General features: G+C 39.5%; 1 protein-coding gene across 1 annotated transcript; it reads right to left on the bottom strand.

The window, feature by feature from the left end:
- Positions 1–407: 407 nt before the first annotated feature.
- On the bottom strand, positions 408–1,524 carry LOC108719346 (trace amine-associated receptor 1). The gene has a single exon (XM_018268147.2). The coding sequence runs from the start codon at positions 1,522–1,524 to the stop codon at positions 445–447; it is 1,080 nt and encodes a 359-aa protein (XP_018123636.1). The 3' UTR covers positions 408–444.
- Between the last annotated feature and the right edge of the window lie 15,047 nt (positions 1,525–16,571).

Raw genomic sequence — 16,571 nt, 5'->3', positions numbered from 1 at the left:
CATTTATTGATTTTTTTTGGTTGAGGTTTTTAGGGGGGGAAAGTCTAATTTCAAGTAGAAAGAAAAAAACTTGAATTGTTAGAGAATTATCATACCCCAAAGCTTCTAAAAATCCGAATCTGAAAATAAACCATAGGAAACTTCTCAAGGTCATGAAGAAGTCAATGGCAGATGTCCCTGAAGTTGGGTACAAAGGACAAATACTATTATATAACAATTGTTTTTTTAAACTATTTTCAGTTTATACATACTTTAGCTGTTGAGATGCTGGTAGTTGCACCTTCCTTTCTATGGTCCCTCAGTCCAGTGTATTGGAAATTAGAATTGCCGTTGCTCATCCGCTGCATTTAGTTTGCACTTGTCATACAGATGGAGGAGTCTTTTGAATGGTGAGTTGGGTGTATCAATGAAGTCTACTCCATCATGTTTCCTCTGTGGTTGACTCTAGTGCAGATCAGTTGTTTTGCGCTTGACTTTCTCTTGTTTTGTGCTGGACAGGTCAATGTTTAGAGATGTTGCAGAATAGCAAGTTTTACATCCTATGATCATAAAGAAAGCCCGACGATATGATTTATGGAGCAATCCATACAAGAAAGGGTTGAGAGCAGAATTCACGTAACCCAACCAGAGAAAGACTTCCCACCCCACCATCCCCATTTTGTATCCAATCAGAGGGTCTACGATATTTGCTGTAAAAAACGGGCTCCAAAAAAACAGAAATAAACCCATTATAACCCCCAAGGTCTTGGCAGCCTTCCTCTCCCTTTTGAGGGAATACTTTCTTTTTTTCATGGAACAATCTCCGCCATATTGAGTGGTCACATTTCGTTTCATATCGTGTATTTGAAGCGCCTGTTTTCTTGCTGCTCGGTAGATTTTGCAGTAGGCAACAAACATGATTGTCATAGGGCAATAGAAAGTAATCAGAGAGGCACTGACAGAGTAGATGTGGTTCACTACAAAGAGACATGTACCTTCCTGCAGTAAGTGCTCCATGCCCAGAAGGTGTAGACCAAGCATTATGGGAGCAAATGAAATGAGCATTGGTATAACCCAACATGTACAAATGAGAACAGATACCCTTCTTGTAGACATTTTGTAACTGTATAGTAGAGGGTTGCACACGGCATAATAGCGATCAAAGGCTATACAGCTCAGGTGTAGAATTGATGCAGAACAAAGCATGACATCAAGGCTGGAATGAAGTCTACAAAGCACCGAACCAAAATACCAGCACCCTTCAATTGTTCGTATCATGCTAAAGGGCATCACCAGACCACCAACGAGAAAATCTGCAACTGCCAGCGACAACACAAAGGAGTTGGTTGGAGAGTGTAAGTGTTTGAAATACGCAATGGAGGTGATCACAAGAATATTTCCAAGGAACGTTGTTACAATCAGTCCACCGGTCAGGGAGTAGAGGATCAGCTTGAAGGTCGAACTGGAGACGACAGAGGAACAGGATTCATCTGGAGAATTTGTAGATCTGGAGGCATTCTGCAACCATTTGGAAGTATTCAACATGTTTTGACCATTCTGCATAAAATAAACACACAAATAATATATTAACCTTATTAATTACCAATAAATACCTGATTACAGGTCAAATGTCTATGAGCTCTGGGAACAAACCTCCACTTCGTATCAAGGACAGTAAGGTGGTTATTTATTAAACCTTGAATTTTTCTGGTCGGGCTTTTTGGAGCAAAACTCAAATTTTTCAAGGAAAAAAGAAATTCAAATTTTTCTAGATTTATTATACCCGATGCGCAAAAAGCCTGAATCCAAAAATCCGCCATCTCAGACCTGTTGAGGTCCTGTATAAGTCAATGGGAGAGGCACCTATCCCAAACTGACGTCATCATGATTGTCGGTGGGTTTTAGCCCGAAATTTTTTAGAAAAAACTCGAGATTCGGGAAAAAAACAGAAAAAAATTGTACGATTTGGGTTTTCACTCGATTTTATCGGTTTTTTTTCTTGATCCAATTTATTTGAGTTATATTATTAATATTTAAGGGTAAATCGGGCATGGGAGTTTGGTCAAGCTTTTTTTTATTTTAATAATGAGATAAATTAAAATTTTTGTAAATAACCCCCTAAATCTATCAAATCTTCATTGTAGTCATGATAGAATACTCTGGTAGGGTTTCCCAATAGAAAATAATTCTTGGGAGTACAGATAGCAGTTGTAGTTAATAAAGTGCAGTTCTATAACTATAATTTGAATATAAAATGGATCTTTTTTTATAGTTTGAAACCATTTGGTTTCACAGTATGTGTGTGTTCCATACTCCGTACACTTTACTGTTTCCTTGTAGGGTTGTGGACAGACTGGCTGAAAACAATGGTTGCTAATGTATGCCTGAAACTGCAAGCTGAGACATTCATACTTACAGTAGCTCACATAAGATAGGGAACACAGAGCCCTGGGTTCCAAGAAACATCATTAAAAATGAAAAAGTATAATGACCCTGTAAGAGTCAAATAGGAGGCAGCGATGACTATCCAGAGATAATTATCTTGAATAATTAATGTGCTGATTGTATGTAATGCTTGTAACTATCGACTATGGTGGAGATTTCTTTACACCAGTGTTGAGATAACACAGAGTCCTGGCAAGATTTTAATATCAGGGCAGCATTCATATGATGTCCAACAAAACCGAGACCAAAAGTGAGATGGAGTTTATAAGATTATGAGCCAGCCTTAACTTGTGCATTTAAAAGAGGGAATGTAAAATTATTCATGATGCAGAAACATGGCTCCTTGACATAAGATAATTGGTCATTATTGATGATGAGGAGGCAGAGGGTGAATAGTCAGGAGACATAGGCCTTTATGGCTGGAAGCCAAATACAATTTATACAGTAGCTTCCAACGTTTGCAATTACAAATACCCAGACATTGGCTCAGATCTATTCATGATAAAACCAGCCACAATCCGCCTCAAGCGCCACTCCTTTACTGATAAGATCCATCCAAAATGTAGTGCTCCCCTGAGTAAGTTAGTATGACGTATGCATGTATGATGGAGAGCATGAAAGTCAGAGAAATGTCAGAACCCTGAATATTTAGGGACAGAGTTGCACTCAGGAGTTTTGAAAAGAGGGAAGAATTCTGTATGACAAAAGTAACATAGTAAGTTAGGTTGAAAAAAGACACACGTTCATCAAGTTCAACCTTTTAACTTTTTTTTTTTAACCCGCCTAACTGCCAGTTGATCCAGAGGAAGGCAAAAAACCCATCTGAAGCCTCTCCAATTTGCCTCAGAGGGGGAAAAATTCCTTCCTGACTCCAAAATGGCAATGGGACCAGTCCCTGGATCAACTTGTACTATGAGCTATCTCCCATATCCCTGTATTCCCTCACTTGCTAAACACCATCCAACCCCTTCTTATACCTATCTAATGTATCAGCCTGTACCACTGATTCAGGGAGACAATTCCACATCTTCACAGCTCTCACTGTAACAAACCCCTTCCCAATATTTAGGCGGAACCTCTTTTCTTCTAATCGGAATGGGTGACCTTGTGTCAGCTGGAAAGACCTACTGGTAAATAAAGCATTAGAGAGATTATTATATGATCCCCTTATATATTTATACATAGTTATCATATCACCCCTTAAGCGCCTCTTCTCCAGTGTGAACATCCCCAATTTGGCCAGTCTTTCCTCATAGCTAAGATTTTCCCTTTACCAGCTTAGTTGCCCTTTTCTGGACCTTATCTAATACAATAATGTCCTGTTTGAGAGATGGAGACCAAAACTGTACGGCATATTCATGAAAAGTGTAAGCTCCTATTGCAGAAAGAGAGGACTGCACAACTGAATGAAGTCTTTGTGTGGCCAGGTAGCCAACCATTCACTGACCTAACAAATAGATAATGTAAGACCTGAAAGGGAGTGAGGGGGCTGTGATTATTTGAAGAGAAATCCTGGGCAAAAGTGACCATAAGGAAACCCATTTCACATACCGTAAGTCATAAACAATATATCAATAAAGAGCACTAATTCTTTCTTGTGATCCCTGTTTAGAATGCTACCTATTTGGATAAACCAATGAGCAAAATAAATACTAATATATCTGATTAGAGAACAAACCAAAAAAAAAATACTAATAGACCTTACTTGAGGGTAAAAACAAATTAATAGTGAGTGAGAGTATAGTTTAGAAGGTTGCAGTACTGCTATGGTTATTTGTTCTCCAGCAGCTCTGCTGAACATGGGATGGTGAGCTTTGTAGAACTGTAGAAGGTGGAACAGAAATCGGGTCAGTACTTGGAATACTTTAGATATGCATGAAACATTCTACCTTTGTACACGTGCACATATAGTGGAGGCAAATAATAGGACAGCTACCCTATGATTTGCTTTAACGTATTCTGCGTAGGCTGCAATAGAACAGCTCCACGTGTTGTTGCCCAGGTACTCAGTTCTGTATTGTTTTTGGAATGGAAAATAAAGGAAAGTTGCTTATAAATTGTTTCTATTTTCCCATTAATAAAGGTAGGATAAATATACATTCCACTCTTAATATATTAAAATAGAAAAAAAACGACTGCACAAAATCAGTATACTATATGCACATTATAGCAGGCACCTTTGGGCCAATGGCAGGTCTACGGCTTACTTGACGACTAATGAAACCTGTATGTTTATTTATAAGTATTCTAATTGCACATGCTGTAATAAAGCCATTGTGTTGGAGGATTTCGAAAATCAAAAAGCCCTATTAGTATACATGCTGATCAAAGAAACCCTCGGCTTTCATCCAAACAGAAGTCAATACCTGCCAGCAGATGTTCATTGCAACTGCCAGTTATCAGTCAGTTTTGGAGGGTGGCCTTTGTGTCATCAGCATTATCAAAGAACTGGAAATGGCTTACATGGGGAGGGTTTTTTGCTAAAATCTGAATTTTTCTGATTATTGAAATAAAAAAAAAGTCAGACCAAACTAGAATCCACCATTTGACCTTATTTATTATTAAAAAAGCTTGGTTTAATCGGTTTGGGTAAAAACCCGATGAAATCAAATTAAAACCTGAATCTTACGGGGTTTTTTCGGAAGTTTTTCCCGAATGGTTCAATTGTTTGGATTTCTGCCAGAAAACTCCAAAAAGGTCAGATTTTTGGGGCTAATTCCAGAGCAGACCATAGAAAATAGTATAGGGGCCTGTTCCATTGACTTATACACAACCATGGCAGGTCTGAGATGGTAGACTTTTGGATTCTGGCTTTTTGCCCGAATTTTTAGTTTTAACATTTGAGTTTTGCCCTAAAAACCTAGACCCGAGTTTAGTAAATAACCCCCCAAGTGTTTAGCCCCCATACATGAAGGAGGTCTGTTCCATTTGTTCCATTTCACCTTTCTTTACATGGTGATAGGTATATAAAACAGGTTTCTGCTGGAGTTTAATCATACTCCCTTGCTCACCTCCCTAAAAGACATTAAAGGGATACTGTTATGGGAAAAAAAAAAAATTCAAAATGAATCAGTTAATAGTGCTGCTCCAGCAGAATTCTGCACTGAAATCCATTTTTTTATATTCAATTTTAAAATCTGACATGGGGCTAGACATATTGTCAATTTCCCAGCTGCCCCAAGTCATGTGACTTGTGCTCTGATAAACTTCAATCACTCTTTACTGCTGTACTGCAAGTTAGAGTGATATCACACCCTCCCTTTTTCCCCCAGCAGCCTAACAACAGAACAATGGGAAGGTAACCAGATAACAGCTCCCTAACACAAGATAACAGCTGCCTGGTAGATCTAAGAACAACACTCAATAGTAAAAACCCATGTCCCACTGAGACACATTAAGTTACATTGAGATGGAAAAACAGCAACTTGCCAGAAAGCATTTCCCTCCTAAAGTGCAGGCAGAAGTCACATGACCTGGGGCAGCTGGGAAATTGACAAAATGTCTAGCCCCATGTCAGATTTTAAAATGTAATATAAAAAAATCTGTTTGCTCTTTTGAGAAATGGATTTCCTTCTACCTGCCGGTGCTGCATTCTTTATGTAATGCCAGATTTATAATTCAGTGCTAGGTGCAGAGAATGGACCCCAGATGTAAGTAAAGAGTTGGTGCTTCTGTCCCTATATTATACATTATATGACTTTTGTGTAGTCACCATTAAGTTGCATATTTTTGTCCCCTTTACAAAAAAACCGTCCCTTTAACAGCTACTTTTGGTATTTTCTGCATAGTCTCATCAGCCGCCTTAAACTGTGTCTAATTGTTTTCTAAGACCCATGAGCTATCCGAAATGTCTTCTTAAAATAAATGACTGGAGAATTAGGTTGAATTTGCATAACTAACATCCAGGCTTGGCGTCTGCGTTGTAAAGTCAATGGAACAAACACTGCAGTAAGTTAAAGGTTAATGGATAAGTTGTTGAACTAAAAATTACTTCCGGACGCATTCAGCCTATTAATTCTACTTGGATTGTCACAATAGCAACAGTAACCGTGCTGATGAAACCCCCGTGGTTTGTGCAAAATGAACCGAAAGAAAGTAAAATAGGCAGTTTGTTTAAAAAATAAGAAAAAGGTGTTGGAAAATTCCCTGATTAGGCTGAAACTCGGATCCATTCCAAGGGTCACTCCTTAATGGCGGCACATTGGACAGATCTGACAACCTTGGTGAATTTAATGAGTTTTAGGTCGGTCAGTGCTGTAAAGAGACAAGTGGTCTGTTTCATAAGAAGTGAGACAAACAGCCTCTAACTGGGTACTCAGCTGGCAGTCTGATTGGTTTGGCGCTAGCATCAGTGCCCCCTGTAATTGACAGAAGTTTTTGTGTTCATTTAGAGTTCATAGAGCAGCAAAATGGGCTCCACTTTCATACATTCAAATATAATTTACTTTTTTCTATATTATGTGGCCATTCCTTCTAAACTCGCACTATATAGATGCCACTGAATCATACAATAATAGGTGCTTTAGGATAATAAGCCCCATGCACAAAGTAAAGACCAACCAGATTGGGTTTGCTGAGAGTGGAATAACTTGACCAGCCTGCAAAGAGACCTGACCTCAACCCAACTGAACCCCTGTGGAGTGAATTAGAGCTGTGAATCGGGCAAGATGCCCAGCAAGGCACTCATGCTCTTTTGGCTGAATGAAAGCAAATCCCACCAACAATATTTTGAGATCTAGTAGGACCAATCCCTGAAGAGTAGAAACCGTTATAGCAGCAAAGAGAAGGACAACTTTATATTAATATTCTTGGCTGTACATACAAAGATCCACTTGTTTGGTGAGGTCACCAAAAGTGTGTATCTCTCCCCTATATGCCCACCTTGATGTGGGCAATATTGGGCTGATCAGATCATGGGTCCTAGGGCACAAAGATCAGATCTCAATGACAGGAGTACAGGAGGTCAAAGTGAGGACCACATCATCAAGCAGGTGCGGCCATCACTCTGATGGAATTTTTAAACCTGTCCAATTGATATCTGGCCAGATTTGATATTGATATCTGGCTAATCAAGGAAGCTCGTTGGAGGGCCCCATACATGGGTCAATAAGCTGCCAACCTTATCTATCGGCAGCTTTTATAGGTTCATGTATAGCCACTTTTCATCACATGAAAATACATTTGCCTCTGCTAGTTGTCTGGGGAGAAACAAGAATGGTTCCTATTAATGAAGGACTAACTAGGGGGTTTCTGAAGAGGTCCATATGCCGAATGTTCTTCTGGCACCAAGTACAAACTTCCATGAAGAGTCTCATTCCAGCCTTACGGTCCTCTGAGACCTGTCCAGAACTGTTCCAGTAACACAAATTCTTTCTCAGAAATCCCTCGGACATGTCAGGCCAAGCCAGCTGGTCACGGGCCAGTGGATTTATTCAACGCCACTATCTCCATGGTCACTTGAAAAGTTGCACTTGCTTCTACATAACCTTCTGTGTCCCTGCTTCTAAAGCTGAAATACACCAAGCAACATCCCATGAGTGCCACGCCACACTGTCTACAATGACCGGTAATTTGATTAAACCTCAAATATATCACATTCATGCAAATTTCATTGTGCCCTTATACGAGCACCTCTGCATTCCATATCTATTTGTCATCACAAAGAGTCCGGATAACCATATGTGCTTTGTTATATATATTTATTCAACTTGAACTTCTTGGGGGTTAAGGTGGTTCTTGAGAGATCTACCTTTTCCATAAACAACAGGTTTTATTTTTTGCATAGAGAAGTGATGTCATAACGACTGGCGCTGCCTTTAAGACTAAACATTTCAGCAAAAATACTAGAAGAATTTCAATCAGTTCCTAAGACTATAGTTTCTGTAAAACAAATTTTAAGATTAATAAAAATGTCCCGCTTTTGCGATGAAGGATTACCATGGTTAATTGTGGTTAATTCACCCCTTTGGGTTCCTTAGGACACAATGGAAAAATACTGGGGGGAAAATGGTCTTTTTAGCATTATTGGGTATCAGCTGATCAGATGAACCATAACATATTCATATATTACTTGACTTAAAAAAGAGGAGGCAAAATATCTGTACCTTCCACTCTGATGTATTTGTAAGAGGGTTTGACCCCATGTGACTTGAGGTGGAGTTTAATATTTTGTTGGAATTCCTTTTCATTATCGTGTTTTTATTAAATTTCATGAATTCACTTTTATAAAAGGGTCTTTATATAGGCAAATAACAAAGCAATGGGTGTTATTGCCCTTAAACACTCATCGATCTATGGAATTTAGGTCACATATGTAACAAGACAATACCACCCTGCACTAGGGTTTCTTCAAGGAGAACTGAACCCCGCCAATAAGAAAAGAATATACCTACTACCCTAGATTGCTCACATGTCGGTGCAGAGTATGTGCAGTGGAGATCATGGGCGCCATCTTCCGAATCTTCTTCCTTTCCTCTGCAATTCACGGCACGTTTAGCAGCATGCGCAGTTGCTACGGATAGGAAGACGGCTCCCACCTCGTAAAATCCAATACAGATGAAGACAGAAGATCTGGAAAAGATGGCGCCCATCAGCTCCGTTGCGCTTAATCTGAACCGATATGTGAGCAATGTATTGGGAACACTTTCAGGGGTAATGAACTATGCGGGGGAGAAGTAGAGAGGGGGGACTATCTAGGGTAGTAGGTAGGGGATTTCCTATTGTGGGGTTTACTTCCCCTTTTTGACATGAACTTATTCAGTTGGGCTTATTGGCTTCTGGGATTTGAAGTTCCTATTTTTTCCAGAGAATCTGTGCTCCACCCACTATGAAAAGCAGAAGGACATCAAGTCCCAGAGTTCATCACTTCACAGTTGAATAAGGGAATGGGTTGCATGACTCAGAGCCTAAAGGGGGTTCCAGAAGTGGTTCTTACAAATCAAATATGGACATTATGGTTCAACCCCTGGAATAGACAAATTGAAACCCCAATTTTGAGTCCAGACCCATTGGTTAAGAATCACTGCACTACATTATTTCTACACCAGTCATATACAAGATGAAATTGTCTTTTAAAGATGCATTAGGGTCCAAATAAACTTAAATTAGAACTACAGGAATGGGACCTGTTATCCAGAGTGCTTGGGACCTGGGGTTTTCCAGATAAGACTTTAAGTCTGCTAAAAAATCATTAAAGATGAATTGAACTGTAGGATTGCTTTGCCTCCAATAAGCATAAATTGTATACTAGTTGGGATAAAAAAAAACAAGGTTTATTACCGAGAAAAAATAATTCATTTTTAAAAATGTGAATTATTTTATTAAAATGGAGTCTATGAGAGATGACCAAAAATAAGAACAAAGGCACACACAATTTAATGCTTCTGCAAAAAACTCCAAGTTTTTCCTTTTATTTAAGGTGAGATCCCAGCATACATTTTGGGGGTCAAGCCCCTTCATCAAGTGCTACTAGTGGCTTGGCCCCGAAACGTTTGCTGGGATCTCACCTTAAATAAAAGGAAAAACTTGGAGATTTTTGCAGAAGCATTGAATTCAATGTGCCTTTGTTCCCATTATTGGTCGATTATTACGAAAGCTCATATTTGCAGCAGAGCCAACACTGAGCACCTCTCATCGGTCAATATATCTATATTTTGCATACATAGAAGCAGAAAGAAGTTTTGGACTGTCTATGAGAGATGGCCTTCCCATAATACAGAGCTTTCTGGATAATGGGTTTCTGAATGACAGATCCCATACCTGTATTACTTTATGGTTTATTTCCACCAGTGTTTCTAATCTGGCCATTTTCTTTCTTATTTCATACCATTTTTTTCACGGACCTAAGCAACAACCAGGTCTATTTAACTCTGCTATGGGAAAAAAACATTTATTTATGGAAAGGCAATTATCTGGATGAACGAGGGAGCAAATAATCCACATCTTACAATAGTGTGACAATACAGACATTACATAAAGGCTGTTGATCGTGGAGTTATATAATAAATGTACTTTTCGGCACAAAACTCATTGATTCTTTCAGGCTAACACGGAGCTCCGTCTCAGAATAATGTTCGCTCTGCAGGCTTTTAATTAATCTGAAAATAGAGGATTATTTTTATATATTTTCGAGTCAGCAATAAAACATTTATTTGGCGGAGCACACGCAAGGCAACTCGACTCTTCTTTAAAGTACATTTTTAATTGGATTTTTCCAAGCACTTTAATTCTGTTCCTTTCTCCGGCTAATTTCTTGGCGGCGCGCACTCACAGAGCGAGTATTTATTTTCATCCTTTTAAAGGAATAGTGTGGGAAGTAAACAGAGTAGAACAATTACACCCTTGGGGACGAGGCAGTGCACTGGCAAATCCGCTGAAAGTTTCACTTTAATTTTATTATCTGGTAATCGCGTTAGCGTTGAGATAAACGTCGGATTTACATGGAGGCTGAATTTCTGTTTACCATCTGCATGCAGAAAAATACAGCATGTCAACTATTTCTGCTTGGACTTTCAGTAATTGCTTTGTGGCTGTAGAAATATATAGTGATGGGTGAATTTCTCGCGAAAAATTCGCAAAAATCGTGAAATTCAAACGTTTTCACGAAAACATCGTGAAATTCGAACAGTTTCACAAAAAAATCGTGAAATTTGAACGTTTTCACAAAAAAAACTTGAAATTCGAACATTTTCATGAAAATAATGTAAAAATCGGAAATTGATACCTGCGAATTTTCGTGTGAGATTTATTTGCAGGCGGTGAAACGCGGAAATTCGCCACAAATTCATACCAGGCAAATGAATTCGCCCATCACTACAAATATGCATCAATTCAAAGTGGGCCCCATAAAAGCCCCATACTGACCCATAGAGACAAGAACAATCATTTGGGAAAGGCTGTAACTTGCTCACTAGGAGACCAGAGTGAATTTATTCTCATATTTTGCCTCTTGTTATAAATACAACATTGAGATAATTTGGTTATTCGGAAACCCATTACCCAGAAAGCTCTGAATTATGGAAAGACCGTCTCCCGTAGACTCCATTATAAGAAAATAATAAAAAAAAATTTTTTTTAAATTATTTCATTTTTCTGTGTAATAATAAAACAGTAGTTTGTACTTGATCCCAACTAAGATATAATTAATCCTTATTGAAGGCAAAACCAGCCTATTGGGTTTATTTCATGTTCACATGATTTTCCAGCAGGCTTAAGGTCTGAAGATCCAAATTACAGAAAGATCTGTTATCTGGAAAAGCCCAGGTCCCGAGCATTCTGGATAACAGGTATAAGATAATAATAAAAAGTCTTCATTGGTATCATCTAGACAAACTCGGCAACGTACCTATATATATATACACTGTATGTTTCTGACAAAAGTCCATTTAGACTCATAGTCTTTATTCATTGTGTTGGAATTAGGAGTGCTGCTTTCTCTTTCTGTATATATATATATATCCAAGAAGGATCAACCAATAGGCTATGGCAGGGTCAGACTGGGTTCCCTAATCAAGGGCTCACTATGCAGCCTCAGCTCTGTTTCCCCTGCTGTCCCTGGTTCACTTCTCTATGCTGCACCTCCAGGGGAAAAAATAAAAAATGGCCATGCGTTTCACAGTGGAACACATGGCCATTTTTAATTTTATATCAGTCTTAGCTCTGGTGGCTGAATTGTGGGCAGGGGGCAGAGCCCAACAGGATTGGGACCCACTAGGATTTTTTCTGCTATCTCGGCAGGCCAGTCCCACCCTGGGCAGTAGTAAAGCAACAGATGCAAGGTTTTGTACTGTTTTTAGATTTACCTATACTAGATATACCATGACCTGGATGAATGAAAATCTTCAAAGTCATCTGATTTGTGGTTAGTGAGTTTAATTATGAGTTAATTTTTGGGGTGTAGGAGGAAACCAAAATGCCCAGAGGAGACCCACCCAGACAAGAGCAGAATATGACAATAGTGCCCGGGATGCAATAGAACCTACACTGCAGAACACAACAGAGCTGCAATTTTTTTTAGTAACTGTTTAACCATTGCAAGGGAAACTGAATGGGTTTCAGCAAAAACTTAGGCCATACACAAGCAGATCTGATCATGGTTGCAAAGGAGGTGGAGCCAAAGAGGGCCCCATAGAAGACCCACACTGACCCATAGAGGAAGCAACAATCATTTGAGATGGCAATTGTATGCCCACTAGGCGGCCACATAGTGTCCTGGCTGCAGTAGAACATCAGAGCTGCAAATCTTTAAGAGCCTGGTCTCCAAACTGTTTTCTGTCTCCTTCCCTTCCCTTGGTCTTGGTTTCCCCACAACCTGCTCCTAACCCCTGAATTCTGCATTCTCAGCCAATTGCCCTGGTCTCAGGGCTACTGCAAGGCCAGCAATTGGCTTCTGTAGTTGGTGCTGCTAGCCCAGGCACATAGGTGCATATAGAGAGAAATATAACAAGAGTACAGATTATTGTTTTAAACGCAAAGACATTTTAGAACATCCAGGGGACTGCTCATGTGTAGTAAAGACACTTAATATTCTCTGTAGGTGGGCAGTGAAAGACATGAGAAGATCAGGGGTGTCTGGCACTCTATCAGAGCTATGCAACAGTAGAGCACGTGGGGGGTTCACTAGGGAATATGGGTCTCTCTGTGCAACAAATCTTAACCGAAAAGATAAATATGATCATCAGCATTCATTTGCATGTCCAACATGTTTCACTTCAGATCCCAGAATCTCCCAAAAATCATGTCTGGAGGGCCACTGATGCCCTGTTTAAGGGTTCTTTTTAAAGGAGAAAGAACGGCTAAAATTAAGTAAGCTTTATCAGAAAGGTCTATATAAAAACACCAGTAAACCGTCAAAGTAATTCTGCTTTGAGTCCTCTGTCAAAAGAAACACCACATTTCTTTCCTTCTATTGTGTACTCATGGGCTTCTGTATCAGACTAACTGTTTTCAGCTTAAACCTCCAGGGCTAGGGCTTGAGCATGCTCAGTTTGCTCCTCTCTCCTCCTCTCCCCTCCCTGCTGTAATCTGAGCCCAGAGCTATGAGTGAGCAGGGAGAGACTCAGGCAGGAAGTGATGTCACACCAAGCTAATATGGCAGCCGCTATCCTAAACTAACAGAGACAGTGCCTCGAGCTGTTTACTCAGGTATGGTAAAACATTCTGCAGAATAAATATAGTGTTATAGCTTGCACTATTGTGGCTAATCTATTGGCAATAAACTGCTTCAGTAGCTTTCCTTGTCCTTTAAAGCCAGTGTACTTGAATGGAGCTAGTGTTGTGATCACTAACGCTACAAGTCCATGACTATTACATTACCACTTAACCCCTAGAGTGCCTGAATAAGAGTGACAAAGTTGTAGACGTCACCGGCAGGCTTTAATTCCCGAATGACATTTGCAGAGATCAGTTGTCATGATCAGCATGCGTATAATGCGATTTGCACCGCAGTCACCCTCCTTCCTTTGTATAATGCAAGTCTGCACAGGACCAGAAGCCCTTTGTGTCCAAGGTTTTCAGAACTCTTATTCAGTGCTGGGTCTGTCTGACAAACCAGAAAATATTCATTTGTATCAGAAGCAGATGGAAAATCTCTCTCGACCTGTTTCGCGGGTTCCATGGAAATCTTATGGCAATGAAAGGGAAGGAAAAGGGAAGAAATCTGTCTTAATGTAGATTATAATTTATACTAAATGAAGCAAGCGGATCTGGGTCCTATTTGGCAACGACTGTCTGATCCGTACGCTGGCCCTGAAGCCAATGGTTGGGTCATGCACTGGGGCTAATGGAGGCCAATCATACGAGGACTGAATCCAACCTGCCTGATTTTCAGTAGACTCAGTCTTAAAGAATGGAGTCAGCAGCTTTTATTGGCCCATGAATTGCCACTTTAACAGTACAATAAAGATAACACATTGTTAGTACAGTGTAGGCAGTGGCTCATTGGCTAAGAGAGGAACGTTTCAACTAATGACCCAATCAGAATCTGTACAGCCACTGGGACAGAATGTTATACAGATAGCTAGAATCTCAGCTGCCATAAAGCAGGACAGGACTGCTGCTTACAATGGGGATCAGATAGGATCTGTGCAGCCACTGGGACAGAATGTTCTGTTATACAGATAGCTAGAATCTCAGCTGCCATAAAGCAGGACATGACTGCTGCTTACAATAGAATATATTTTGACGTTAAATTCCTGTTATATATTAATTTCCACATTAAAAATTTTTTTTCATTTGTATCACTAATGGCAAACCAAAAGCCAGAATGGCTTAATTACATTACTGACTGTAGAAAAAGAGTATAATCCCCGCTAACAAGTTTTGAAAATTCTAATAAATGTGTTGACACTAAAATGTCAGGCGCGATGTTCTGTTCAAAGAGAAGTTCTTTTGTTCCTTCCTTTACAAGACATGTACTAAATGTTCAGTACCAAACATGTTGTTTATAGTCAAAAGAAACTTTTAAAGAAAATATTTTACACCCACAGCTTGTCTGAGCTGAACTGAGCTGAGATTTAGGTAGCTGTGACCTGCTGGAAGTTCAAGGAAAACTCTCATTAAAAGTGCCTGTTAGAAAAGAATTGCGTATTTATCCTTTCAGATCCTTATCGGCATTTCAGATATTTGAAACTCCAGGTACAGGTATAAGATCCGTTATCCTGAAACCCGTTATCCAGAAAACTCTGAACGGAAAAGCCGTCTCCCATAGACTCCATTTTATCCAAATAATCCAAATTTTTAAAAATTGTTTCCTTATTCTGTGTAATAATAAAACAGTCGCTTGTACTTGATCCCAACTAAGATATAATTAATCCTTATTGGAAGCAAAACCAGCGTATTGGGTTTATTTAATGTTTACATGATTATCTAGTAGATTTAGGGCATGAAGATCCAGATTATGGAAAGATCCGCTATCCAGAAAACCCCAGGTCCCGAGCATTCTAGATAACAGATTCCATACCTGTATATGATTATCGTCACTGCTTTTTGGTTGTCCTAAACATTAAGGTGGATAAGACAAGTACTTCCCTGTAACCAATCAGAGCATTTGATCAGTCATAGGGATCGAAAAAGTACTCGATCAAAACTTAAGAATATTCATGATACACAAATTCTTTCATCCGCTCTAGGAAGCCAAAATAACTTTGTAGGGGTTCAGATATTACCTGTCACTGTTTAGAAGGAAGGAACTTGTAATGGGCGAATAAATTCAAGTGGCGAAAATTTGTGGCGAATTTCCATGTTTCATCTCCGTCGAAAATTCACCAAAAATTTTGGACGCACTTTCAAAAAGTCGCTCGTGTCAACATTGCCGCGTGTCAACACTATTCAGGTGCCCATTGACTTTAACGGTGGCGTCAAAATTGGCGTGAGCGACATCAATTTACCTGTCACTGTTTAGAAGAAAGGAACTAGTAATGGGCGTATAAATTCGAGTGGCGCAAATTTGTGACGAATTTCCATGTTTCATCTCCGTCGAAAATTCACCAAAAATTTTGGACGCACGTTCAAAAAGTCGCTCGCGTCAACATTGCCGCGCGTCAACACTATTCAGGTGCCTGTTGACTTTAACGGTGGCGTCAAAATTGGCGTGAGCGACTTTTCGGAAAAATTGATGCAGGCATCAATTTTCAAGTTTTAGGAATTTTTCACTGTTTCTCGAATTTCGCCCGGAAATCTGATACTAGAACTGCTCGCACATTAGATAAAAACCATATAGTGTAGCACTGTAGTAGGTTAATACAAATTATGTGTAAACGAAAATAAGGAAGTTTAGTAAGTAGATCATTTTTAGTGTTTTATTCATTTATTAAAACCTGCAACACTATAAACCACCTTGTATGTTTTATATCCAACCTACGGAGGATTGGGACATACGCATTCTACCACCTTTATTCCTTTCCATTCGGCTTCACACTGGTGTACATCTGGTGAGTAGGCTGACTTACTGGGTGTGTAGTAAAGGAGAGGTCACACAACTGCACAAGTCACTTTGAGTTTGTATTAATCTATTATACTATATGGTGTTTATCTAATGTGTGCTTTAATGATGTGAGGGCCAGCCCAAACCTGTGGGTCTGACGGGTTTGGATTTGCTCCTGCACAAAATCTTCGGGCAGGTCCAGATTGAGCTTATTATGAAGGGAGAA

The sequence above is a fragment of the Xenopus laevis genome, chromosome 1L, assembly GCF_017654675.1.
Source record: "Xenopus laevis strain J_2021 chromosome 1L, Xenopus_laevis_v10.1, whole genome shotgun sequence".
NCBI lineage: Eukaryota > Metazoa > Chordata > Amphibia > Anura > Pipidae > Xenopus > Xenopus laevis.
Note: the sequence above shows the minus strand (reverse complement) of the source record. Positions and strands in the feature narration are given on the sequence as shown.